This window comes from Thunnus albacares, chromosome 5 (genome assembly GCF_914725855.1).
Source record: "Thunnus albacares chromosome 5, fThuAlb1.1, whole genome shotgun sequence".
NCBI lineage: Eukaryota > Metazoa > Chordata > Actinopteri > Scombriformes > Scombridae > Thunnus > Thunnus albacares.
In genome coordinates this window covers 21,360,031-21,386,868 of record NC_058110.1, presented here as the reverse complement: position 1 = coordinate 21,386,868, position 26,838 = coordinate 21,360,031, and the positions used below count along the sequence as shown (strand labels likewise).

Genomic DNA, 26,838 nt, shown 5'->3' with positions numbered 1-26,838 from the left:
TGCAGCTCTGGTGTAGGACAGATTCATTCTAATTTCTGAATGAAGAGCACTGTCATTTATTTTACAGACATTCTTAAAATAAAGTGTGTGTCAAGATAATTCATCCACTAGTTAATTACTAAGGTCCAAACAACAATTCTGTGTATTTATGTGTCTGCCAGCACATAAATAAACTTACTAAACAACACTCATCTTCCAACACCTTGTGGCAAGTATGCAACATAACAACAGACTCCTCTATCTGTGCCTATAAATAATGAATTAAGATCACTTCAGTTATGCTCATATTTTACTCAGATATCATGAGTCTGAGTACATAATAGTACAGATGTTTCACTCTGTAGGTGAGTGTGACAGTGAGCACAGTAAAAGTTGTGTGATGGCTTTGGCAGGTGAACATTTGACAGAATATTCTTTAGCATAGAATTCCTCATATAGTGAATATTGACTGAGTGAATGTGGAGGGTTGGAAACACAAATATCTTCTCCCGAGCCTACGCTCACATGCGCATTCACACACTTATTGTTTCTCTATTGAGTAAAATCAATACATTTGCAGAATGTTGTGTATTGCCGTGGAAATGTTTAGCATTATGACCCCAAGCAACATTCCTCCCTCTGTTGCTCTTCATGTATCTCCATCCTCTCTCTCAAACCCTCAATTTCTGCTCTACCTCCCTCTTTTCCTTCTCTTTTCTCATCCCTACACCCTACTCCTTGCTTTCTCTGTCTCTCTCTCTCTCTCTCACACACACACACACTCTCCCTTTCTTCAGCCTCCTCACAGTCCAGATGGCCTAGCTGCCCCCACACTCACTCCCCCACATACACTCACTCCATGCACTCCACCCCTCTCCTCCTCTCCCCTACAGGAACAGCACTCCCTTTAGAGGAGTAGACCTCACCGCCCCCCCTCCCCCCCCAGCATCACCACCACTGTGCTCACACACACAACGTATACACACACCTCCCCACTCACATACACACATGCACGCTCTTCAACACATCTCTACTGTCCCTCCACAGACCACAGGCTTATATACGCCTACTCACATACACACTGACACAGAAGATCTCGTTCAGAATTCGCCTCTTCTGCAGCATAATGTCTGATGGGAGTATAGTAAGAATGCTGCTATTGTAGGTGTGATGTGTGGCACAGTGAGACAGTGAGACGTGGCCAGTGATCAGATCAGAGCATGGCTGTATTGTTTTAATTGGGTCATTCAGTCACAAAAAACAACACAAAAAAAGATAATTCAATTTCTTTTAACAACGGGGAATGTTGCAGAATCTGCTCACCAATCTCTTTCAGTGGTGACTCAGCTCTTGCTAAGCACAGACGGGGTCTTTAGAATGTCTTTCAATGAGAGTTGCACATGGTTGATGACATGATGAGAAACCGGCATTGGGAAGAATGCAGTGAACCTATCACGAGTGCAAACCCACCTGCGTAGCCACAACGGCTCAAGCACAAACATGCCTACATACATACGCTCATTTTAACTTATCTTTATAATTAGCTGGCGGAGGGTCAGGCACAGAGAGAAACAAGAGAGATGGTTGTCAGGGCAGGGAGAGAAAGAGAGAGCAGGGAGAGGTGTGACTACTACAGTACGAGGGAAGAGGACTATTGTTGGAGTGTGTGTGTGTTCATTGGCTAGGGAATAAAGGAGAAAGAGGGGAGAGTTGGTGTACTAGCCGAGTGTTTTCTAGGGCTTGGTGTGTGGCGGTGGTAGTGGTGGTTGTGTGAGGGAGGGGGGGTGTAGGCCAGGGGAGGAGGGTGTGGTTAACGGTTATAGCGCTCACAGGAAGCCGTGAGGCAGGGAAAGGGGAAGTGAACCACCCCCACACTGTTCCAAGGCCGTGGCGGCGCTCTCCTTGGGCCTGGAACTAACTGACCTCAGCTCACAGCTCCCACCACACCTTTTAACCCTCCAACACACACACACACACACACACAGATGATGGTCACTCGCTTACATAAACAGTGATTGCCGAAGCAGAAGTTGACCATCACGTACCTTTTTGTCATGTGCTACACTGACCGTTGTGTCATTTTGAATTTTTATACTGTTGTAACAAAACACTTGGCTGTTTGCCTCATGTGCTTTTTGTCTATGTTGAGGAAAAAATATTGGCCGGGCTGGAAGGTGCTGCATGTTTTAGCTCATTCACTACAAATCACATAATCTTTATTTATATTATATCCGGCCATTTTCTGAAGCGTTAAGTGTTTAGATTGACTTCCCGCCTACATTATGCACACAGCTGAACAGCATGAAACAATATGAAAAAAATATCTTGCAGAGCCTTGATGATGCAGTTAACTGATCGTAATCATACTCATGTGATAGACGAGACCAGAGAGAATTTTCAAGTCTCCTTTGCTGCTGTATGTAAGGATGTTTTAACATTTTAGTGTTGTTAGATGGCTGCCAGAAAGTACATTGACAAGGTACATTGTCAAAACTAATTGTGAAAATGATAATTTGAGTTTGGTTGCTTTTTGCACTAAAATGGTTACTGCTCAGACTCAAATCTGACATATCAGAGTGCTCCTAAATCCATCAACATAACTGTGATGTAAAATTAAAGAACAATTAAATATTTATTGTGATGGATTAACTATCTTAAGCGATTTTCATTTCTCTAGATATTGATTTTCATAGTTTGGCAAAATGAATGGAAACCAGTGTTCCCTGGAAAGTAAAAAAAAATCAACCAAATCTCAATCAATCAAAAAAAAAAAAAAAAAAAGTAGAAATAGATTTAACCACAAATCCACTGGCATGGTTCTTTGAAAAAAGCAACAACAAATTATCTGATTGTGCAGCAATACTTTTTACAGTTTTTATAAGTGCACATGAATTCAACCACCTTTCCTTACATGACATAAGCCGACCTGAACATCCTCTCTGAGACTCAGTTCAGCTCACACTTTTCCACCATGATCTGGCTTTTCAGTCTGCACACATGCTCATTCAACTCACTAATTCCCAGCAAACTGACCCCAGGCAAAGTGGCTCAAACCCTTCAACCCCGGTCGGCTGACTCACAAAGCGAATCCTGTGGGGTAAACCTAGGAGAGCTAGTGTGAAAACACACGTACACACACACACACACACACACACACACACACACACACACACACACACACACACACACACACACACACACACACACACACACACACACAAATGACACGTTTAAATTATAGTTAATAATTTCTTTCTTTTATTAAAACATTTTTGATCAATTGAGATAAACAGTAAAACACAAAGACAGTTAAAAATGAACAGATACACAGATTTGTATGTTTTTTAATTCCTTCTCCACTCATAAAATCAAAGTCAGTGTGTAATATAAGAGTCAGCATTCACTGATGTGACCCTGGTCAAACCGGTTGGACATAATGTTACCTTGGTGACCGGGTTTAATCTCTCCACAGAGAGCTGGATCCCAATCTGACCCTTAACCCCGATGAAAGAAAGGTCAATGGGGTCACACACTCCTCTGGTCCATTTTCTACACAACCATTTTCCTCTGAAAGGGTGTTTGTAAAATCAGTTTTCATGGGCAAAGGAAAGCTGACGTGAATACATTTAGTTGTAACACAGTTGTCCTGATAAAATTACTGCAAGCCAGAATAAAGACTTGTGAGTTTGCGGCAGTAAGAAAACCAAAAAGCAAAGATTGCAACACTCCATTGTCCTTTAAATATTGGCAGGGATGTGACAGGGTGCACCTGGTGTCTCTGTAGAACAAAGAGTTTCTGAAGGGTGGGTTGCTAACATAAAGACCTTGTAAAATATCTGAAAACCAATATAAACCAATGTAAGCCAATAAAGGACATTTATAGCACACAATCAAACAAGAAGCACACTTGAGTTTATAAGGCTGCATCAATGTTCCTCTCATCTTCTCTACAAAATCATAAGACAACAGAAAAATGTCTGCAGCTTCACCGGACAAAAAAAAAAATCAAAATTGTCAGAGATGCCAAAGTCTATTGAGAAGTTACATCGATTTTACTTGTCATTTTTCTGCATCATTAACTGTGTGGATTTTCTCGAGTCTGAATATAGGCCATACTCTCTGAGGAGCAACATTATCTGGAAATAGTAAAGTGGATAAGAGCTTACTTATCTTGTATGGAAACAGTTGCTGGGATAGTTAATAGGAAATAGAACTGGAAACTTTCTTACTAAATATAAAACAGTTTGAAAAGATCTGATTGGATATATTGAGGTTCATCTGCTTCATTTTGCACTTCATTTTATACCTGTAATTTTTAGATTGCATTACAGTTTAATCTCAGTGAGAGATCAGGATGTAAAAGGCTATTGCATTTGATTGCCTTAAAAGGATATGAACATGCCGCTGTACAGAACTCACTCCAGAAACGCAGATTTAAAAAAAAACATCCATCCTGCAGCTGAATGCACGCAAACTCTATGGTTTATGGAATTTCTTGTTAAAAGAAAAAAAATATTTTGATGGAATTTTTGGATTTATTAAACAGTTCAGAAAGCAAGGAGACAAAAACGACGAGATGTAACAAAGCTGACAAGCTCAGCAACCAGAACCGTCTAGAAGTTTGTTTCAGAAAAGAAAAGGAAACTAAAGTGCTACATTTGTACAAGATGAGATGCTGCAAAGGCTGCAATGCTTCTGATCCATGGATTGCTTTAAGAAAAGGATTAAGATATACCTTTTCAATATTTTTTTCCCCTGAGTCTATCTATATGAAATGATAATTATGGATTTTACTTCATTTGTAGTGTTGTATTTTCATGAAAGTAATATATGTCACTGTTTTTATACCCTTACTGCTAATTTATATTCTATCTGTGATTCAGTAAATCAAATTGAATTACATTTGTGTTACAATCAGTAAAAGCATATAAAGTAAATAAAGGAGTAAAAAACGTAATTACCTGGTTGCAAACTCTGATTTTATGTTTGACTCTTAATCCATTTAAGCAGATGATAGATGCAGCGAAAATTATTCCTGTTACACACACACAAACATATAATCAAATATAAAGTTGGTGCACATATAAAATAGTAATATTGTAATTTATTTAAAAAGTTCCTCAGATGTTTGTCCTAATTGTTGGTGATAAAGTAAATGAGTATAAAATTACACTTGTATACGCCGCCCATATACAGTATGAAAGTATGAATATACTTAATTTATCATATAAGTATATGAATATACTTTCTTATCCTGCACCTTTAAAATGTCAGTAATGTAATTATGTCATCTTTTCTATTCTGAAATAATATAATTATGAACTGAAATCAGCAGTCGTTATAGATTCTACAGATGTCAAATGAGAACAGCAGAATTTATGCCGCTTTGTACCAAACCACATTCTTAGCATGGATCAGTACATTACTGAAGAAAACAGTTCTTTGTCTTCTATTTGTTATAAAATAATATCAAACTTTAGCTGTGGCAGGTGTGTGCCACATGACAGTTGTTACAACGCGAAAGCAGAATGTAAGGCGACTGTCAAAAAATACATTTTCTATCATTTAAAAAAAATGAAAACACTTAACAATAATACTAGATGGATGATTTAGAGATTTTCTTTTGGGATTAAAATCTAACTGATAAAAAATAATTTCCACAAGAAGCAATGGCCTCTGCTCTCCGGTTCTTGTGTACATTGCTCCCTCTACTGGTTAATAAGCAGAGTAATATTGGAGGAAATTGTTGCTCTCTGAATGTTTTATCTCAACATTATAACAGCAGCGTTCTGTGTGAAGGCAAAATACCCTGTCGAGGGTTATTTATTTTGAACAACACAAGCTGTAATGTGGAATAAGTATTTTTCTCCATTGTGCTGACATTAAGTATTTAACCTGATTCGATATAATTAGAGAGGAACCATAAATATATATTTTGACCAAAATAAAAGCTAGTTATAATAATTGCAGCCATAAAATGAAATTGTAATGAATTATTTCACATTCATGAAACACAAAATTGATAAAATCCTAAAAAAACAAACAAAAAAGGGTACTAGTTGTCTGTCTAGTCAGCAGATAATTCAAAACCTTCCTGTTTGAATATGAAAACATATTCCACCACAGTCCAGGCAGGTTTTGGGGGTTTCTTCTCATACTCTGCTGAGGGGGAGTTAGCATTTCATGGGCTGACGAACCTGAGATTGAGCCTGAAATCACCATTCTCAGGTTGGACAGTCCTAGAAAGAACCACTCAAGAGTTAAAACAGGACTGGGTGTCCAGTTCAGGCCACTCCGTGAGCATCGGTACGCAGTGACCACACAAAAATAAACTTACTTGTATATAAATAAGATGGAAAATACATACATCAGAGGATGATTCTGGTCCAGATGTGTTTACACACCTGCGATTGCGCACCTTCTCGCTAATACAATGGTGGACGTTATTGTCCTCTGCGTAATGCAAATTTTCACATACACCAAAATCCACTTCATGAAAATATGGAAAAGAGACACTGTAAAAACACAATTCTGTTGGTCCATCAATGTTTCTAATTACCATCTTCAGAAGCACGTAATGTTTGTAATTTATGGCCCTTGATGTAATTACAGTGTCTGCTGGAATTAGCTTTATTGTAAGTTTTTGGGTTTTTGTGACCAAAAGGAACTAATTTGTTGTTGCTATGTTGTACCTTAATTAAATAAAAGTAGAAATTAAAATAACACAACATCTCTAATATAAAGTAATTTAGATTTTGTGCTGTATGCATGGTCACGTTAAGATTTTGGCGCCAAAAATAACCAAGGAGAAAAAAACTTAGAAATTTTATTTTTCTTAATTGATTAAACTGCCATTTTGTTCATCTTGGTAATATAATTTCACTTCCTAATGTAAAAAACACTGAATAGTTTTGTATGTTTTTAACAGAGAAAAGATACAGAAGCTGTGCACAATGATGAAATGAAAATATTACACCTCCTTGCAATAAAATGGAGGTTTTAATCACCAACCAACAGCCACAATTAGTGCATTTAAACATATCTGGCTCATAGTTGTATAAATTTTCCTCATTCAGAAAACTCTGAGCACAATATACAGTGAGAAGGTTAACACCACATCTGGCTCTCTGTTGTTAGCTAACCTGCACTGAAACCACTCAGAGAGCAATTAAACACTCAGCCAACGAAGCCTAATGCACAAGCTGCATCTCATATTAAAAACATCTAAATCACACTGGCTTGACTTTATGAGGGCAGTCCAGTATCTTAGAATTTTTACACTCATGATAAATGTAGATGGAGAGTAGAGGAGCACACGCACAAAGAGAGAGTGAAAGGAGAGGGAGGGAGAGGAAGGGAAAGAAAATACTTTACCCTCTTCAACAGACTAATCCAAAAACCTCTTCACATGATTCAGAAATACTTCACCGTCTGAATAATTCATCCTGAACTATCTGCATTAAGCCACTGTTCTGTGTTGGCCTACTCATGCCATCACTTCACATTTACAATCCAGACACACTCACTGCCATATAGTACATTAACCAAACAAATAACAACCATGAATACATAGTTACTTTCCAGCATTTCCTCCCTTTCATCTTTCAACAATCATTACAATAATGGAGGACTGTGGCAAGTTTGTGAAGTCTCTAAGAGCTTTCAAAGTCTTTTCTGCATACTTCTTACCCACATGGCAGACCCTCTGACTCCTCAAGACCCAGATGAAGAAGACAGTGGAGAGAGAGAAAAAAACAAAAAAAAAAACAAAAACACAATCTCAAGAAATCTTCATCACATAAAGTCAAGACTAAAAAACGGCAGACAGGAAGACAGCAGAGCAGCCTGGAGCAAATGTGACATGAGGATGAAAAAGAAACACAGGTTGCTGAGTTATAATGGCCACTCCTGCTGTCTTTACCAAGCTGTGACCTCATCATGCTCTACACTACCAATGGGGATGCAACTCTCTCACACATACACACACACATACACACACAGCACCTTCCTGTTTGTCAGTGCTGGTGGTAAACTTTCCACTGACATCTTCATTCAAAGGACCAATATGATGTTTTCATGCATTTTGTCGTTAAAAAACAAAAACACATCTGAACTGAATTTAAAAACTCTTATTTAGGTAAATGTCAGCATGTACAGAAATATAGAATTTGTATGTGTATGTGTGTGTGTGTATATGTGTAGGGATTTTTTTTTTTTTTTTTACACAAAACTCAGTCAACTAACATTTTTGCAGATAATTAAAAGCTTTCATATCTTTGACATACGCAGAGTTAACTCTCGATAAACTAGAGCAGTAAGTGGAAATAAAAAAAAAAAGTCTTGCTGATGAGCTTTCTGATATTCTTAGCTCTCTCGCGTCTTTTGACTGTCCTCCTCACACCCCCTCCATCAGAAAATGCCGCTCTCGTGGGTCAATATCTGTCTAATAGGCTGCTGGTTTGTAATTGTCCATCAGCCTCATCAAATGTGTGTCAGTCATATTTTACCGTTGCTGACATCTTGACAGCTGTCAGCGATAATTATGGAAAGTGATGGAAGATATCAAGGTTACTTTCCATGAGAAGAGGACAACCACAATATCCTTCCTGTTCATATTCAAAGTCTAAGTAATGTCTGCTTTTGTCTTGAAATATTTGAGAAAAATATGTGGGTTTTTTAACATGATGAGGTTTACTTGATGTGCTTTAAGATGTTTTTTTTTAAATATATCACTTCAGATAATCACTTAAGAGATGACTTGAACTTTAGCTAAGATATAATATCTGTGTGGTGAACACTATATAATCCAAGTTGTACTTAACAGAAATGAAATAATGCGCTAGGAGCAATTTAAAGGCTCTATTGCACTTTTATTAAATATATATAAAAAACACATGCAGCAGAAATGGTAAACATAAAACAGTGGATTTTCTGTACAGACTGTAATGTGACTTGCTAACAGTTACATTCAGCAGCAAGCACATGCTGTTCAGTTTAGCAGGTGACTAAATAGGAAGGTCGAGCCAACAGCAATCACAGTATCTGCAGCCACTGTCAACATGGATGTACAGAGTTCAATTTTCAAGGCATCATTTTTTTCTTCCTCGTAATGTACCTTTAGGTAATAAAGCAAATGAGGGATGTTGAACTTCTAAGAAATGTAAATACTGTATGATAATTAATTGTGAACTAGTGGAAAATGATTTTTACTGTAACTCAATACCACAGTCAGTATTTAATGATATCAAAATGAACTTGCAGCACTCCTCTCCTTCTGATGTCTCATTGCATTAGCTCAAATAACCATATGGATAAACACTGTGGAGGGCAACCCCATGTCTAGCAAACAGTCTTTCTTCAAAGTACAAGGCGATATTAATTAGGCACCGTATTTAAACAGCTGATTAAATTCATTTCATTCAATACAAACACCAAGTAAAAAGATCAGGCACTAAAAGGAATTTGTGAAGACTCCAGTTTTTCAAATGTAGATGTTCATATGTTAATCAATTCATGCTGTATGTACCCACTTTTCTTTAACAAACAATCCTGTCTACTGCATGAAAAACAGAGGTGAAAAACAGGACGTGTAAGACTGAAATAAACACTTCATCTGTGTTTGTGTGAATCTGATGACCCATTTTCATAGCTGCAAAAATATGTATGACTTGCCTGCTGACTGGTCAGGTCTATCCATAGTAAAAACATGTAAATGAGGGACATGCTGCATAAATATACACCACAAGTGCACACTTTTAGTGGTACAATGAAATACAGTTTTCAATACCCTTTTCAACGGGTTAGGTCAGCATCCACAGAGAAGGAAAAGGGTGAACCAGACAGCTAAAAAAAAAAAAAAAAAAAAAAAAAAAAAAAAAAAGACATACACCTACACATTTTCCGATTGAATGGTCCTTCAGAAAGTGCTCATGGCGATGGAAGTTGAGTAACAACAAGTTCTTGTTCCAATTTAACTTTTGTGAAAGTTGTGGGGTAGAAAATAACCTTAAAAGCTTTTTTTTCCTCCTTTACGGCACGTTCATATTCACATTCAGTTGTGTCGTCCACAGTACACGGCTTAAGGCTATATATATATATATATATATCTATATATCTATATATCTTCTTAAAATAACATGTTTGCAAATTTCAACACAGAGATTGTCACAATCTAAACACCAAAATAAAATATTTGGACTTAATAACATTCTGTACATATAAAAATATTTTAAACTTCATATCACAACTTTCCACAACAGCATGTACATAAAAGATAAAATAATATAATTTAAACGTTTCAACAGGGGGACTGTACATAAGCAATGTTTTGTCCTGTTTGCAGTTTATTTTTCAGGGCACCTTGTTTGGCCCCTGAGAGATGTACATTACAGCCCGACAGAGGCTTAGAGCATGTCCTCACATTGTCCTCCGAGGGGCACAGCCCTGAATCACCCAATAAGTTAGTGCACTGCCAATAACTGGATCAGTAACTAGGCTCATCTGTGTCTTCGTCACTCCAGTCAGGGGGTGCATCTGTTCCAAAGTATCGATCCCCAAAGTTTCCTACAAGGACAAAAAAACCCCAAACATCAGTTAAATCAAACAATCTAAATGTCTTACACACTTTCATATTGTTTTCTAAGCTTTACTCACCGATGCCAGGTATGATGTGGAAAAGATCATTGACCTTCTTGTCGACAGCTGTGGTGATGATCTTGACCTGTGGGAACGCGTAGGCCACTGAATGAACTCCCATTTCAGCCATTAGCAAAGACACCAGCAGGATTTTGTCCTCCTGTACATCATGGTCCTGAAAGAGAAAACATACCCATGAAAAAAAAAAAAAGCTACATGTGGACAATGCAATTCATTTCATGCAAGACGAACAAACTGGTGCACCCACCAGTAGGACTCGTACAGCCATCATGGCGGCAGCTCCAGTGGACACAGTACAGTCCATAAGAATCACATGATCTTCACTAATGTCTTTCGGTAGACGCAGGTAATGAAGCTGAAAATGTTTAGAAAAAGGATGTGGGTTAATACCAAAATATAACATACATGACCAGTACCTATATCCTGTGGCTTTTTTGTAGGTGGCATTATGCAGAAATCCCCCAACCCCAGCATTTCCTTGAAAGGACATGTAGTTAAACAACACAGTGTGAGATATTAATAAAGTGTAACTAAACACATACTATTTTAAAAAAAAGTGATAGCTGCTATATTTGGGACGTTGCAGGCGTATGTAGGACAGAGACAGGAAAATGTTTTACACAGTTAAACGCAAGAATGTGCTACAGTTTTGAAGTACTATAACCCATATGCCATTAATTTAAATCTGCACCTCTGGTTCTCCTGTGTCCTGATTGGTCTGGATAAGGATCTTGCCGATGCGGACGTCTTTGCAGACGGCCCTCAGAGCCGGCTCCATGGTCTCCCCGGCTCGTAAGATGGACACGCCTGTGATCTGTAGAAAAACAAAAAGAAGCAAAAAAAAATTAAACAGAGGTTAATTGCATCAGTTTGGATAGAGACAAAACTCCTCTGAATGGTCTTTAAAATAAAAAAAAAAAAGTTGTCAGAGAAGACGGCAGGAAGTAAATGGAGTTCACTCACCCTCTTCCCGTGGAAAGTCCTGCCTTCATAATCCTCTCCCTGGGGGGTCTGGACTATGTGGACCTGAGATAATATTAAAAAAATCATAAGAGTGTGAGCACAGTGCTGTACTACACAAGTCAGAGAAATAGTTTGTGACCAGCTATGGTTTATTTCCGATGAAGCAGATTGTGTCACTCCTTGTTTGATGTGTGCGTGTGTTTGTGAAAAGCAAACATGTATCTTTTTAAGGTATGAAAACTTTCCATTGTGGTGACTTGATAAGTTTCCATACTTGTGCTGCAGGCCACTCTGTGTATATCTGATTCTTTTTTTAGCAAATGCAAACCTTTTTCTTTTAATACTCAGCTGTTAATATTCTTTCTCCATTTCAAGGCTGCATATTGTATCTCTCTCTTACTGTCTGTCTATCCATTGGTTATCTCACACTTTCATTCTCCTACACATGTCTCCATCTACGCCCAGGTATGTAATGATTCAGTCAGTGTCCTACTTAATAAAACGGATTACAGAACCTTCATGCTATGAATTAATTAACAGAATATCTCAGTCTTTGGCACCTGTGAGGGGAGGAAGGAGAGTGCTCGCTCGATCAACAATCGCATCAATCTCTTGGAGTAGAAGATGAACTCATCACGGCTGGTTTCCTTGTTTCTAAAAGTGTTGACAAGTAAAAGAAAGATACAACATTTATACAACATTTAGCTGATGTTTTTAATGGAACAGATGCAGTTGTTAATGTAACACATCCTGTTTCTTATTTTTACCTGATGATAGTGTGCATGCCCCTGACCTGGGGTGTGCTCTCTAGCACACTGAGAGTCTGGGGGAGGGGTTGGGCCTGGTGTGCAGAAGCCAGGGCTGCCCTGTAACCACAGCAACAAATAGTAGAGCGAGGGTGGTGCAGGGGTGAGAGGAAAGGGGGAAGATGGACAGAGACATAAATACAATACACATGAACATAAATGCATTTGACACTTTTCTGTACGTGTACAGAATGTGCAAGATCACACACAAGCGTGTACACACGTACTGTATGCACGTTCAAACACGCAAACACACACGCAAAAAAAAAAAAAAAAAAAAGACTTGTAAGTACATGCAAAAAGTCACAAATAAATTTCAGTGGTAATTAAAGCAAAGTTGATATTGATAGTTTGTAACCACTATAATAGGATTGTTTGGGGAAAAAGCAGACACACAAAAAATTGCAAAGCAAACAGTGCGAGTGTTGAGAATTTTAGTGGAAAATTACAGCACAGAGACCGTGATAATGGAAAAAAAACAGTTCAAGAATTAAAACTGATTAATTTAAAAACTTGTTTGAAATAAAGGAAAATTTGACTGTAAATAAGATGCATCCTTGTTATTTTCCATGTCTCTACTACCTGTAATAATTCCACACAAGGTTTGTATATTTTGTTAGCCTAGGTCTGACCTGGGCTCTAACCTGAGGAACAGACACACTGTTACAAATACTCATTGATGCAGTCATGTTGACTGGCATCGCAGTGTATGAGTCTAAACATGTCCAGTACCAACAATGCCACTGAGATACACACTAGCCAGATGCAAAGAAAAGAGAAATCATAGCAAATCTGCTCACATATCCCAGCGAAGTTTCCTCTACGGGGAGAGTTTTTTTTCGACGAAACACAACAATCACAACACAGAGGACACAAAAAAAAAAAAGACGAGGAACAACAGATAAGAGGAGGAAAAAAATGAGAAGAGACACAACATCAGGTGGATGAAGGGATGAAGAGATTATCACACACAGCGAAAAGTGTGACAGCTGAGGCTCGAAAATGTCAAACGTCTCGGAAGTACGTTTACCACATGTGAACTACCATTTAAAGTCATGTTTTGGTTATAACTTGTTGTATGTATAATGATACTTCGAAGAAATGAGATGAATGAAATGAAAATATAATATATATTCATATTTTTATTGCTTTTTTATATTTTGTTATTATATTTTATATATCTTTTTATATAATGGTATATAATTATCCATGTATAACCGGAGTGACAATAAACATCTTGAATCTTGGAAATAAAGTATAGGGCCACGTCTCATAAAGATTTTTACTGACGCAAGGCTAAAAGAGAGAACAATCAGTTTTGGATCAAATTGTGATATCTATACACGTGCATCTATTGTTTGTATGCGTGGGTGATGCACAAGCTATCGTGCGGCTGTCACTTTTTCACCATGTAGAACAGTCAAAGATGGTATTTCAGCTCACAGGCCCCAGCACATCCTGTGTCTAAAGACAGACACCAAGCTCACTTCCTCTCTCTCTCTCTCTTAGATACTGTGGCCGACATTCAATGGAAAAACTCAGCGCTTTGTAGTAGGGTATTGGAAACTTTCTCTGTGGCGGAGGTATGTGATAGTCAACAATAGCTGTAGAGAGAGCTTCCTCTCTCTCGCTTTCTGTTATAGTCACTCTCTCTCTTATTCTTGTTGCCGCCGAAAGGAGGGGTCAGTGACTTGACTCATAGGTGTATTTTTAGACACAGAAGGCAGGAAGAGTGTGAGTTGTCATTTCTCTAAAAGGCAGAGAGAGGGAAAACCAACATCTTTACATTAAATGCTGGCTGCACCGCACCACTTCCAAACTTTTGATCTAAACTTGACTTTGTCGACAGCAGCTTTCATGTATTTTCCATATTTATTCCATGACGGTGTGGATCATGTTTTGGCACAATTTTATACCAGAGTTTTATAACTGATCACTAATTAGTCATATTTGATCTACAGATACAAGGCTGCCGCCTGGTGATGTCTCATGGCAGCCAGCAGATCAGTGGAAGGTAGAGGTTGGTTTTGCGGCCTTGTTTTTCTCTCCCTGACAGTAAGAAGCCGGAGCGGTTGGGGAACAGGGCAGATGGTGAGGAGAGAATGATAGACAGGATAAAGGCCACTCTACCTGACGCTGAGCTCTCGCTGTGAGCCATGGAGGGGTTTGGGATGAGAGGGATGGGGGGGGGGGGGGAGAGTGAGAGAGCAGTTCATCAGCATCTTGTGTGTTACTGTGTTACTGTGTGTGTGCGTGTATTGAGGGAAGGAACTAAAGCAAACTCTTTCACTAACAGTTCCATACGTGCAAAAATGTGCCTTTGGTGACAATTAGTGCATGTTGAACAACAAATCCAAAAGTTAAAAATACAGCACAGTGTCTATATCTATATCAGTATCTATAGAGTAATTATGAAACGTCTCGGATGTGTTAGACAGTGTTTGTCAAGCCATGAATTAGCACTATGAACCTGAACCATGGAAACAGGATTTCTATTTGGGTTGCACAATTTATAGCACATCATTGTGTAGGAGTATTTAATGGTTCCACAATAATACATTATGATGATAACGTCAATTCACCTGAAAACACATATAGACTTAAATATATATATAAATACTTAATAGTTGTTGTTACTTTGTGTAACATCACCTAATATTACCAAAAAAAAAAAACTTCTGGACCAAATTGCAATTATTTAATTTCTTGAGAGTAACATAAATAACCACAATTAACAATTGTTATCACAGAATTTAGTTAAATAATCTCTCTCTATCTGATTTTTCCATTCCCAGCCATCATGCACATTCGTTCTCCCCTGAGGTCTGTGCAGTGCGTTTTCTATCCACTAGAGGGACTGTTGAAGCTTGTAATTACTGTCCAATAATGACAAGTGCTGATCATCCTTACAGTACAACAAATAACCTTTCAGTTCTAACAGTAAGCTGCACTGAGTCAAAAAAAAAACCAAACAAATACAAAATATCACCAGCAAGGATGAAGAGCCACAATGCTCTGCTTATACAATATCCACACATATTAAACCAGCATTACACATTTTCTGTGTGTGAGAGTGGTGTGTGTGTGTGTGTATGTACCTCCTCCAGCTGACTGTGGACATGCTGTACAATCAAATCGATGGCCACCATGTTACCACCACCTGACAGGAGGAAAAACAAAAGAGACATGGTGTTAAACTGAAATCACGGGCATTGAAAACATACAGTGACTTAATTAATTTAACAGCAGTGACATGTAAGAAATTTTAACTAAATTTCAAATACACAGAACTTAAAGAGGTTATTCCTTTTCTTATATTGCTAGTGTCATAGCAGTAGCTATGTAAATATACTGTATGTGTGTATGGACGCACCACGTGGCACCACAATATCAGCCAGTCTCATGGTGGGTTCAATGTATTGCTCAAAGGCCGGCTTGACAAACTTGTTGTACTGTTTGATGACACCCTCGATGTCTCGACCCCTTTCTGTAATGTCCCTCCTCAGCCGCCGCACCAGCCGGATGTCAGAGTCTGTTTCCACGAAAATCTTCATATCCAGCAACTGAAATGAAAACATGAAACACAGAGAAAATGTTTAGCTGAGCATACATCTTATAACATACACTCACAGAAAGAAGAGATCAGAAAAACAGCAAGCTGAATATACCTTCTTGATTCTATTTTTAGCTTCTTCTTGGTGTTTAAGGTCAAACTCGAGCAGCAGACAATTTTAGTTGTATCATGAAATAGTACTGCAAACCACATGTGTAAAGACATTTGCTTGAAAGTTGAATTCAATTGATATTTAATTTTTCTTGACAAGAAATTCTCAGAAAAAAACATGTCTTGAAATTATTTTAATATGGATAAATGCAAATATTAACACAGACAAGGGCAATGTAGCTGCTGAAACACTGTTTTCTTTTAAAATAAATTACCATACTGGAGCTGGTGACTCTTAATATTAATAATTTATTCTGTTTATTTTTGACAAACAGCAGCTCGTTAAAGCAGGTATGTGTTTTGCCTAATTATGTCCAGAAAGCAAGATTAAAAAGCCAATGTGTTTTTGTAATTATATAAATTGCAGCTACATTCACATTCAAATGTATATTATGTTATCGAACAGTTAGATTTGTAGCATTTTGTGTATTTCAACTCAACTGGCCTGTTTTTCTCCGATGCTTATAATTACTCTAATATAAACAAACTTAAAGAGCACCTGACAACATTAACCTAGTTGCATTAGTGTGCGTATTAAAATACCTGTCAATCAATTCGGATGTAATTGGAAGCAACAGGTTCCAACAAGAAGCCGACAAACATTTTTGACAAAGATCCAATAAACGAGTCACATTTTACAGTTGAAAAATAAACGTGTCAGCGCTCTCTGGTGGACAAACTGTGATGTAGACATTATTTCTGAAGCACTTCAAACATATGGTTGGCATTGCAATTTCTTGGCACTTAGTGGACCAGCCAACATATACGCCGATACTGATATATCTGTGATGAGCTAATACTGTGTCAATCCTGTATTTTAAATTGTTTACATTTAAATCACTTGCTCAGCTTTTTTTGCATAGACAATACTGGTTGGTGTCAGTGAAAAAGTCACGCTCCACTTATGCACAGAAAAACATGTTTGGCCATATGCACAGATAAAAATACATCTGACGCCGGCACCTTCCAGTGACCAGCTGAATATGTTAGAGGATATAAACCTGCCCTACCTGCAAGAGCATTTTATCTGCAAAGGCCATGATTCCCTCGAAGATGATAACACTGGCTCCATACACCGTTTTCTGTGGTGGATACACGTGCATGTAGTATTACAGTACAATATACAGACAAAACACAGTGCATGATATACAGACAGTATACTCCTAAATATATTGCAACAATCCTCATGATCATGGGACAAATCACAATAATGGTTTGTCAGTGACCATCTGGAGTAGCAGATTTGCAATGTGACTCTAAGCGAGGAGCATTAAATCCCTCTTAGGTAATCGAGAAACTGAGATTATATGCAGTAATTCGGACATGCTACTTAATTTACAAAAGGCGTTGCCTCGTGTTTGGACGTGTGCATTCAACCTTACCCACTCCTTCTGTCTCCCATGAGTTGTGAAATCATACACAGGGATTTTTACACTCTTGCCCTGTTTGAGTTTGCGCAGGGTGTGTGTCAGCAAATCAAAGTCAAAGGCGTCAGGGTGGTCAAAGTTGTAGTCGTTACTGGCAGCCAGGGTCTGCTCTTCTGAGGACAGGACCTGAGGACAACAATCTCATCAGTGGAATGACTTTACAGTAACCTTGCCAAAACAATAATGCTTTCCAAGCACAATACAAACAGACTTCCTGAGCGAAATACTGAAAAGTGCTTCCGCTGTCTCTCGGTCTCTGGTTTTTGCTTAGACTCACATATTAACATTGGCATATCAAGGACAAAAAGTGGTGAAACAATATCGCAGAAATGAATTCTAATATAAGAAGTATACATGCTCAAATCTTGTGCAGAAACACTTGCACACAGATCACTGTTCAAGAGCAGTTGAAGTTAGTAGACCTAAATTTAGGAGAACATCATGCGCCACTGTGACGTCTGTACCAGGTGGTATGTGTGTGTGTGTGCCCTTAGGGTGGTTGAGCATTAAAACCCCAGACCTGGTATTTGGCCGTTTCAGAGCAGCAACACCCCCTTCTCAAGTGAACAGATTACCCTCTTAATATGATAAACTGATGTTACAGGTTCGCTGGCGGCTGTGAGCAAACACGAGGCAACCCTACTTGACCTCTTCCCAACAGAAGAACAGGAGATATGAATTTCAAAACAGATAAATTCCACAGCAAGTGTTTCGGATGCCGACCTCTGGCAATGCAGTGTGCAAACTGGCACTTGCTGGGGGCTACAGTGCCACTGGTCACTGGTAAATCCCTCCTACTCTGCTCAGTCTGAACCGCTGCTGTCAGATTGTGACAGGATTACATAACCAGAGAGTGGGTGGTGGTATGGAGGGGCAGGAATGATGGCTCTTGCTTGATTGCTCTCAACCACTCTTTCTCTCCCCAATACACTAAGCACTGTGTTTCTCTTTTAACTCATCTGCCTTGTAATATTTTATCCTGTCTGTCTCCTTTCTCTCCAGTCACCCCTCTTATGCTCATTTTCCCTCTGGGATCCAAAGGGAATCCTACTTTTTTCTCTTTCACTTTGTCCTCTGCACTCAAGTGTCACTCTTTGCTATCCTCACCTCAGGCCACTGGAGGGTTGGCAGCCACACAAGACAGAGATGAAATAATGATAAAAGGAACAAGTGATTTCTTGGACTTCATGCCAAGATTTTAATCTCTAGAATGCACAAATATGTCAAAATCATATGATATATATCAAATGAGAGGATTCCTGTATCATAACCCCTAATTACAATTCATATGAACAGGTCTGCAGCTGCAGGAGAATGCACACCTTGTAAAAGGAGTCCATTGAGAGTAGTACAACCCATGGAACATCTAGAGCTTCAATGATTTTCCTGGCCACGGTCGTCTTTCCTGAAGCACTGCCACCACACAGACCTGTGACAGTATATTGACATAAAGACATTCAGTGTATTTCGCAAACATGTTTAATAGCAACATACCTTTGCATGGTGGGAAGTGCCAGCATGACATAACACCCTGTTAAGTGCATGTTGAGGGTGCTTTAGGCTATCATTTGCATATAGACAGGCAGGCAGAAACAGAGACCATGGTTTCGTTCAACGTAAACAACCCCATTAACAGGTGAAGGAATTTTTTCCGTTTCTCTTGTGCGAAACACATTTTCTTGTCCAATAACTCGGCAGCAAAGGGGAGCCACCTCTAACTCAGTTAAAATGTCAATAATGACAATGAATGAGCTTGTCAATACCCATTAGTCATGATTATGGCGATTGCTGATTTCTGCAGAAGACACTTTTTATCTACTTACACAGGAAATCAGTTCATTTTATTTCCAACACATAAATATTCCTGTCTCAGAGACATGTAAGTTCAAAGGTGTACTAGTAAGTACTCAGTTTATAAGATATTGATCCAGTGTAGGGCTGCTTTTGTCCTTCACATTTGAGAACTTACTCTTAAAAAGATGTACTCTAAGTATCGGCACTGTACTGTAAGTGTATATTCTGATGTATGACATTGCTATTTATGGCAGATTGCACTCTCAATAAAACAAATATATAGAAGAAAAGAAAACATTTGTGTTGTAACATCATGGTGTGCATCTTTTTTTAAGTGTCTTACCGATGACGAAGGCCTCTTTGGACTGTGTTCCATGTTCGTTGTACCAGGGCGGGCGACCAGCGGTGTAGATGGTTCGTTTGGAGGTGCGTAGGAGAGGAGGCTCGGACTTACACTGGCTGGTGGTCCTTTTCCTGGGTGAAAGGCCTGTGCTTACTGAGGGGAGGAGCCGGTCCAGTGATCCCTCACCACCTCCACTGTGAAGCAATAGACACACAACAGAGCACACCATCACTGTTTAGTAAAGCAATACACATTTATAACTTTTTTTGACCTTTGGTATTTGTTTTTTTAAACTGGACACTTGCTGGTTTTGCATACAAGCCTATACACCTTTAAAAGGAGGAAATCTTGTCTATGTTTTGCAGGTACCATCATTATAAACAATTATGTTTTATATAGTGTTCAATAATAAAACAACTTTGGGTTACAGTGTGGTGGGGATTCTGATTTTACTTGATAAACTACATACGGAAAAGATACAACACCTGCCTATTAGTGTCCTTGTGTCACAAGTTGCATTTGAAAAACCTTCAATATAAGCTTAAAAGAAAGAAGCTGGTATTAAAACAGGCAATGAGTCACAACAATAACATACCAGTCATGTTAATAAGACACTAACACAACAATAAGACATGATAAGACATAATAAGACATTAATAAGACACTAACACAACAAAAAGAACAATCAAGGACAACCTTTAATTAAATGAAACCTCCTCCCTGTTACAACACAATGTGTCACCACCACAAAGACAGTTTGGGTGTGTTACTAGAATTGACTGTAAAGAAAGGTGTCCCAGTTAACTGACAGTAAACAAGACTGAGCAAGTATCCTGTTACCTACTGTGCTGGGTTAATGTTTAGTTTTTATACCTTCACCAGGTGAATCTTGTACTGCAGTACCAAAGTACACTATATGTTAACTTTGTGCAAAAATGTTGAATCAGCTACACAAGTACAGTCCGACAATCAATTGTGCAACTGAATCATGTGTACATGCAATATGCTGAGGCTGTTACAATGATTAAGATCAATGATAAGTTATAACTATATAACAAGATAAAAAAGTCCATATAAACAAATGACAACAAGCCAAAAGGTATGAGGCTCTTGGAGTGAATTTGTATAGACTATTCAAATGAAACACAACCCTCATTCACATCTCCTGCTCGACACCATAACAATACAACAACTAATGACCACATTTCCACAAACAAGAACCTTGTGTAACACTTAGCGCAAATGTCTTGCATTTCAAAACAAAAAAGCAGTGAGAACAAACTTGTGTAACTGCTTTTCAACCTAATTTGTAACAGTATCTGACAATGAAGTTTCTAATTGTGCCACCCAGAGAAGAAGAGTTAAATTTTATGACTTGACTGGAGGAAAATGAAGAAGCATGAGCATTAACATTCTGTTAATGGTTATGGCTAATTTAGATTCAGAGCAGAGAACAACGATACAAAGAGCTGGTCTAACACATTGCTGAGTAACCCCTCTACAATCCAACTTCCCCTGGAAAGGTTGCTTCAGCCTTCTGACAAGAATCTGGTCTGAGAAAGTCAGAGGAAGCATCTGTGGTGCATAATCTATACAGAATATTATAGCTTGAAGAAAAACAACTTGGAAATCATCAGTAACCAATCACTTTTAATTCACTGATGTCACAATAATAATAACAAGTAGCACAAGAATATCATTAAGGAGTGTCACCAAAACAAATGCTGCCTTGGTTGTATTACAAACACAGGTATCTTTAAGACAGTTGCCTAACCTGAAAATGGGTGATAGCAACACTTACTGCATTATCCGAGACATCAACACTTCACCCAGTGAGGTCTGTAAAAACCCAGATGCCATTATGATAGTACGATGTGTCAATGAGCAGTTGTAGATATTCCTTCTGTCTATTTTGCTGTTATCCAGTCAACTCTCAGCTTTCACATCTTTATATAGGCCATACACCTCCCCAGGTAGAGTATCAGGAGATCAGAGGTGAAACAAACATGCAAGACAGAAAGTAAAAATTTATCTTATCGCACCAGGGTCACCCGCATGTGGATGAAACCAGGGAGCAGGCTGGGACTGAAAGAACGCATAGACCATGCATAGCACACTCCAGCTGGGTTATCAGTTAAAAACAAACCAGGGTGCCATAAAAGATTAGCCTAGTTGACTATGCTGAATCATCCACTTGTCGACACCAACAGTCACAGTACTCTAAACATTACAGTACATGGATATAAGAATGCAACACTGTGTAAAGAAAAGGGTTCACAGTGCAGGGTACCTGAGACCAGACTGTGAAAAGACTCTTTGTGGTGCTTAACCCCTAAGGTCAGCAATGGTTAAGGATAATAATAGTAGTAAATGTGACACAGGGTCATGTCTTACACTACAAGTTGTTTCTCTCTTAGAAAAACTTGTTGACTTATTGGCTTCCAGCGATCCAAAGATCGACTATAAAAAAACAACACAAGTGCATAATGGCTCACACATATTGTACATGAACTCAAAATACCTAAAACTAACATTTATGAAGCATGACTGCAACTTTGCATTTCAGTTTGGGTTAGGGCTGGGTGATAATCAATAGAACAGCATTAATAAGAATGTTTTCCAAATATATGATGATATATATTTAAATGTTTGAAAAATCACATAAAGTTTAAAATAAGACCACCTGTCACACACAGGGTGCAAAATCAACTTTTTTGTCCACCGGCCAAATGGCTAGTGAATGTTCAAATTTTACCAGTTACTCAACAGACTACCATTGTTTCTTTGGCTGGTGAGTGAAGGAAATTTGCAAGCCAGTTGCATATTTCACCAGCATTTGGCTGGTGGCTGTTGCTAATTTTGTGTCCTGGTCACACATTAACAGTATTCTCTATCTTTTATCCCACAGGCAGTATAACAGTACAACCAAAACAACCAATTTATTTTAAACTTAGTCTGATTTTATGTTGTTCTTCACATGGTTAGTCAGATGTCAGATGGTTTTTTGAAACATTTTTCAACAGTTTTATTACGGAATATGGTTTTATGTTGTTTTTTATCTATGGTTTTCATGGATTAATAAAATGAATCTTTGATGTTCATCTAAATAAACTGCATTCTAGTGACACCTGACGAAACCTCTTGTTCAAGTTTTAGTTACAACTTGCTTACAACTTAATTTGGAAAAACATTTTGTAAAATGTAACATGGTCATATTATCACAATACAACCCCACTGAAACTGCACAGAGGTCATATCATTGCAGTCACTAACACTAAATTTGTATTTCTGAGTCACAGATGCAAACTTTCCCAAAGCATGTCAACAAAAACCTTCAGGCTATATTCCAGAGCACTAGAGACTGGAGTTGCCACTCCTGTTCATCCACATTTTAAAGACAGTATCTAAAACGTTACATAAGACAGTCGTGCAAGAATACACAATTAATCGTATAAAAGAAAAAAAAGAAAAAAAATGTATAAATACATAAAATGCACTTACCTGCCATCAGATCTTAAAGTCCAACAGCCAGATATTCTAGCTCCTGAGTAAGCCGGTAGAGAGTTCATAACTGGAGAAAATATAAAGGAGGCTTCCAACGTAGGTACTTCGCAAGTTGTGTTTTAATCTTATATTACTGCCAACAGGTATTTATATATTCACTCAAGCACAATAAAGCACTTAACAGCACTTCCCTCTGGTGCAACACATCCAGAGAGAGAGAGAGAGAGAGGTTGGGAAATATATAGGGGGATCAGCTTGGATGAGAAACGAAACTTTAAACATCTGTTTAGCTTTCAATTCACTGAAGCAAAAAGGTGAGAGAGAGAAGTCAATGCAGCTTGGTAGAGAGAGTGTGCACTCAGTGTGAAACTACAGCAAAGCTTTTCCCTCCTCTTTCACTCGCTCTCCACTCCTCCCCTCAGCCAACAAATGTAAGAGGATAACCTACCCTCCAGATTATGTTCATTAGGTGGTATTAATAGCATCAGGTTAGAGCCAGACCTTCCCACTCCTGGCGCACACACACACACATAAACACACACATGCCAAGCTTGGGGTCATCTGTCTTTGACAGTCAGTTGCGCAATATGTGGCCGGAGTTAAATAAGAATCAGAAGAGAGCGACAGAGACGCTGAGAAACAGACTGGAAGGAAACTGAAAAACTGAAAAAGACAAGAGCAGGAGCAGACCAACAGCCAGTCGTTATTCTCCTCTGATGTTGATGCAGTTGTTTGTATTCAAAACAGAGATCCTTCAGGCTGCATTGGGGAGGTGAAGAGAGGGAGAAATGGTGGGAGGGAGAAGGGAGAAGGGAAAAGGGAACGGCAGAGGGGAGGAGATGTGCTTTTCCCCTGCAGGGACTCACCATGTCTCTGTGTGCCTTACACCAGAGTCTGGAGACGTCAGCATGACAGCCAGCACACACACACACCCACACACAGCGCTGTCCCCTCCCTAACTTCACTCACTATGAAGAGTGCGGTATAAACAGCATGATGAAACCCAACACTACCTCTGCTGCTCTATCAGCTGACAGTCTGAGGAACAGCCCTGAGCAACGCACACGTACAACACATAACCACACAAACAAATACACACACACACACTCCTCCTGACCACAACTTGTACAGACAAACAAATCATTATTCTCAGAGATCAGAGGAGACAGATTAATTGTTTTCCGACGCAGCAAAAACAAACCCAAGAACTGTGCAGGCCACAGCTTAAGAACCACACCGCTCTTAGAAGTGACTAAATATGATTTGAACCAACATTTAAGCATCCCCAAATATTTGGAGTATGGACTTGACAAGACCTCATTTCTGTTTACTTCCTCGTGAAAACCACAAGGGAGAGACACAAGGGAATTCAGTGTTTTTCTCTCATCTTCAGGGTAGTTCTGGGACTGTCGGTGTTACTTTAAACTGCTCTCTGAAGACAGCTGCAACGCAAGAAAGCCATATCGCAACAAGAATCCTGAACTGGTTGCTATGCCAAACATTCAGCAGTCTCTGTACAGCTACAGAGACGCACAGAAGGGTTATAGGCTGGAGATGAAGTGAAACTTACCAATATTGTAAGTACAGTGAGATAAATATTAACGACATAATATACTGTATATAACATAAAAACATAATATGGGACAGATCAATTTGTCTCTAAAGTCTAGAGTAATTTAAACTTTTAATTTAATCATTAAAGAAACTGAATGTCTTCAATGAAAAATGGAAGTCACACTTCAGAGAGGCCATGACGGTATATAATATTTTGACATGACCCAAATTCCAAATGCTTATTGCTGATCTATTTTAGAAACAAGAGCAGAGTTACATAAGAAGATATATATATATATATGGGGTGGACAAAATAACTGGAAAACATGCATGCAATTGATTAATTTCCTTATGTTAGAGAGGAAACTTTTGAGGGCATAGTTTATGGTGCTTTTGTGTTGGATCACATTATATTCACCTGCTGACAGAGCTTTCCATATTCGATGTGATCACAAATTTCTGCCAATTTCACATCAAAGTATACTTACAAGTCTGTATGTTTACACACATCTCCTAACTGATTTTTACCAAGTACCTCTTTTTCACTTTTTGAAGCAATGAAGCAGCTATATTAATGTCATTAAGGCTTTACTATGTCGGATGTGACCATGTGAGTATAACTTTAAAAGCTTGTGATAGTGGCTCTTTGATAGAAGCAAACCCTCAGTGGATAGACCAATGCAGTAACACCCTCTGGTGGCTTAGCAAGGTACCGAGATGAAGGCTGGTTTTAACTGTGGGTGGTTACAGAGAGCTAACAAACTGGGTCAGTATGAAAATTAGACATCTGTATGCATATTCGGATACGGTATTAGTCACCAACAATGAATTTCCTTTCTGTGGTCTTGTAATTTCCCCTAAACGGAGGGCTTACTCATACTGCAGTAGCAATAGTGTAAACCCTGCCACGCTTCGCCCCTCTGCTAAATCTCTCTTCATTTTCTCATATTTATTCAGGATATTATTTTATCTATAGCTATACCCGTCAAACGTTAAAATACGTTAGCCTATTTTGAGCAAGTAACGTTTAGTGTAGTGTCTTCCTGGTTTTAAAAGATGACAATGAAGTTATTTTAGGAGGGCACCTCGTGTAAAATATAACTCTAGCTAACAGTCAAGTGAGAGAGTGGACAAAGCGACTTAACCTAAAGTAGTCTAAAGTATGATATGTGCAATAAACTAATTATTACACTTCCTGGCTTCCCTTACAGCGACATATTTTTTTATGCAAGATATTAAAAGCTACCCATTAAGGCACACAATGTGACAGGTCGTGTTTCCGTAAAGATGCTTAACGTTACGTAAAAAAAAAAAAAAAAAAAAAAAAAAAGTCACCCAGAAAATCTTCATGTGATTCCAACGATTCTCAAATATAACCCTAAAGTCAACCCGTTTTTTACCTGTTAGACACAGAAGAAGTTTTCTCTTCGTTCTCCATCTTTGAGAGCCTTTCTTCCCTGCTAACGGCAGACATCGCTACTCTGTTGACAATCAGGTGTTGGACAGTACAGTTTGCGCTGAGGCATCATGGGACATGTAGTTCGTATCGTATTTCACTATTGGATGGCTACACCAGCGTGAGCTCCGAGATGGACTTCAAGCCCCAGAATGCAGCTGTTCCGTTTTTTTCAATCTACAGCCAACAGCATGTCCAGTACAGTATTATACTCATATAGGGCCTTCCCCAAAGCTGGCAATGGGTGAGGTTCACCAGGCCACGTGTGAGTGGATTTATGATCCGAATCTTGACTCGTAAAACTTTTCTATGATTCAGTTATATCACAATTATAGATATACATCAAAGTTATAAAACTTTATTTATGTTTAAAGTTATTTGACTTCATAATACAGAACTTAATCAAAAGTCAATTACAACTAAAGTAGGGCATTAAAAGTATAAATACAATAACCTTTCTGTGTCAATTTGTATCTGTATGTCTGAATTGTAATAAATCCTGCATTAAAATGATAAAAGCCAGTATGAAAATGTGAAATATCTCACACACTCATAGCACAAGGAAAGACCCTTATGTAATTATAAAAGCTGGATTATTCATTTAAATAATTACATTTTAGCAATAAACCCCT

The 26,838-nt window shown here is 38.5% G+C and overlaps 1 protein-coding gene across 5 annotated transcripts; it reads right to left on the bottom strand.

Annotated features, from left to right (window-relative positions):
• Positions 1–8,828: 8,828 nt before the first annotated feature.
• uckl1b (uridine-cytidine kinase 1-like 1b) lies at positions 8,829–26,258 on the bottom strand. 5 transcript variants are annotated; one of them, XM_044351229.1, is made up of 15 exons: positions 26,151–26,258; positions 19,693–19,886; positions 18,878–18,984; positions 17,511–17,681; positions 17,139–17,210; positions 15,778–15,967; positions 15,503–15,564; positions 14,535–14,551; positions 12,366–12,464; positions 12,159–12,252; positions 11,599–11,661; positions 11,327–11,449; positions 10,883–10,990; positions 10,633–10,789; positions 8,829–10,542 (listed from the first exon to the last, which is right to left on the bottom strand). In XM_044351229.1, exons 1-15 carry the CDS (start codon positions 26,222–26,224, stop codon positions 10,463–10,465), a joined length of 1,611 nt encoding a protein of 536 aa, XP_044207164.1. In that variant the 5' UTR covers positions 26,225–26,258; the 3' UTR covers positions 8,829–10,462. The 5 variants fall into 5 exon arrangements, with proteins under 5 accessions (XP_044207164.1, XP_044207163.1, XP_044207166.1 ...); XM_044351228.1 differs by lacking the exon at positions 14,535–14,551 and adding an exon at positions 13,205–13,224; XM_044351231.1 differs by lacking the exon at positions 26,151–26,258 and adding an exon at positions 23,194–23,639.
• Between the last annotated feature and the right edge of the window lie 580 nt (positions 26,259–26,838).